Here is a 2,407-nt window from a genome sequence, read left to right as displayed (position 1 = left end):
TAATATGAAAGAATAATAACAAAAGAAAAATGATATAAACGATGATGTTAATAATAAATGAATTAATCACTAATATAATAATAATGAAATATTCATTCATCATAAAATAAGAAATAAAGAAAGAAGAAATTCATTAAAATAAAAGAAGAGATTAAAAAGAAGAGATAAACAGAAAGAAGAAAGAAAAAACAATAAAACAAATGCATTCATTAATCAATGAATAAATGAGAGTTTTATTAACATTTAATTATCTAATTTACTTAATTGGAAAAAATATAATAAAATATTATAATAAAATATTATAAGAGAATAATAAAAAAAGAAAGAAAATTACATATACTTCTTTTACTAAAAATAAATAAATAGTTTATTATAATGTATTTACTATTAATATTTATTTTATTAAATTGAATTAGAATCTACTTCCCCTTATCGTATTTATTTTTTCTTTCTATTTAAAATGAATTAGAAACAGTCAATTAAATGATACCTTCAAACATTGACGAATATGGAAGTGATGGTTCTTCATTTGGAATTGGGAACACAAAAGGGTTTCCTTTAAATCCATAGGCATTTTTATTAAAATTTTTACCAAACATCATTTTCTTTTCTTCTTCAGGAGAAATACTTTCTTTAGTTTGTTCAGAAATTGGAACTCCTTTAGTTGGTTCGTTTTCTTCTTTTCTAATTGTTTTATTTTTATCAAGCTTAGATTCAAGCTCTTGTTTCTTTTTAGTAAGTTCTCTTTTCTTTATTTCTAATTCTTTAATGTCTTTTTGAAGCTGTTCAATTTGATTCATCTTTTCCTGAATTTCATTATTATATTGTCCTTCTTCTTCTTTAATTTCTTCTAATTTCTTATTAATTTCTTCAAAACCAATTTCTGGATTTTTTTGTTCTTCTTCTTTGTCTTTTGTTGTTTCTGTTTCAAATGAAAAGACATTAGAATTACTTGATTTAACAACAGAAGTCGGAATATTATTAACTGTGACAGGAGTATCAAATGAAAATATGTCAAAATTAATTCCAGAAGATGCTTTTTCTTCTTGTTTTGTATTAGGAATAGGCTCAAGTGGTTGAGTTTTTTGACTAGTAATTGGATTGGGGACTGTTTGTTCTTGATTACTACCACTCTTTTCTATTGTATCAAAATTAAATCCATCACCAAAACTAAATGACTCTTCTGTTTTTTTACTTTTTACAATAGAAGTTGGTATTTTATTTTCGACTGGTTGGTCAAATGAAAATGTGTTAAATATTTCTTGGTTGGTATTAGAATCTTCTTTTTTTATTCCTTCATTATCATTACTTGCCTGTTCATCTTTACCTTCTTCCAAATGTTCTATAGGATGAGGTGGTTCTTCTTTGATTTCTTTCTGACTTTTTTTATTTTTCTTTTCTTCCTTCTTTTTACGTTCTTCTTCTTTCAATGCTTCTTTTTTCTTTTTTTCTTCTTCCTTTTTCAATTCTTCAGCTTTTTTCTTTTCCTCTTTAATTTCTTTAGAAGATTTTGGGGTTTTCATTTCTTCTTTTTTTTCTTCGCAGTTTTGAGTTGTTGATACTTCTGAATGCAGACTAATACTTTCTTTATGTCCTATCACATTTTCTGTAGAAATAACTTTTTGTGGAAGTGGGGGGACAGCTTTTGTTGGTATTTTTGGTAAATCTTTTTGTGGTAATGAATTATGTTCTGTAGGTTTTTCAACAGCAGGAGAACCAACTGTTGGGGTAATAATTGGTAAGGGATGCTGAGGTGGGTGGTATTCAAAGGTATTAACATATGTATTAAAATAAGAAGGAATTGTTTTTGGAATTGCAAACCCAGCTTTTTGATTTTTTAATAATGCCAAAGCTAAAAGAAATTCATTTCTATTAAGTTCATTAGGATTTGTTTTTGCTGTAATTTTCATAATATCATCAATTGTTAATATACCACTATATTGAACTAAAACTTTTTCAGCAAAAATGTCTTTAGTCATTGTGACATGATTGGTATTAATTAGTGAAGTGAATAAATTATCAGCTTGTTTAATTTGGTCTTCTTTTAAGAAGAAAGGAATATCAATTATAGGTGAGTTGTAAGGTGGTGGTTTAGTAAATAATTCATTTGAAATTGGTTGGTTTTGTTGTGCATAATAAATCAGTACCAGTGCCTTAGCAAATTCAGAGAGATACATAGGTTTTTTGGGTGGAACCGATAAGCTCCAGATTTTTGATAAAACGTTCATGGGTAACTTGGTATATTGAAAGAAAAATAAAGCATCAGATCCTCCAATCATACCATCTCCATCAACATCAGCAAAATGGAATAAAGTATCTACAGGAATTTCAGGTGAAAATTTACTATTAATTGACATTACTTGAACTGAAATTTTTTGATTTTGTTTTTAGTTTCTTTTTTTTTTTT

The 2,407-nt window shown here is 26.4% G+C and overlaps 1 protein-coding gene across 1 annotated transcript; it reads right to left on the bottom strand.

The window, feature by feature from the left end:
- Positions 1-479: 479 nt before the first annotated feature.
- Positions 480-2,357, bottom strand: ENU1_215250 (hypothetical protein; the record flags this gene model as incomplete). The annotated part of the gene is made up of 1 exon (XM_008862561.1): positions 480-2,357. One exon carries the CDS (start codon positions 2,355-2,357, stop codon positions 480-482), a length of 1,878 nt encoding a protein of 625 aa, XP_008860783.1.
- Between the last annotated feature and the right edge of the window lie 50 nt (positions 2,358-2,407).

This window comes from Entamoeba nuttalli, assembly GCF_000257125.1.
Source record: "Entamoeba nuttalli P19 unplaced genomic scaffold asmbl_10337, whole genome shotgun sequence".
Classification (NCBI taxonomy): domain Eukaryota; phylum Evosea; order Mastigamoebida; family Endamoebidae; genus Entamoeba; species Entamoeba nuttalli.
Note: the sequence above shows the minus strand (reverse complement) of the source record. Positions and strands in the feature narration are given on the sequence as shown.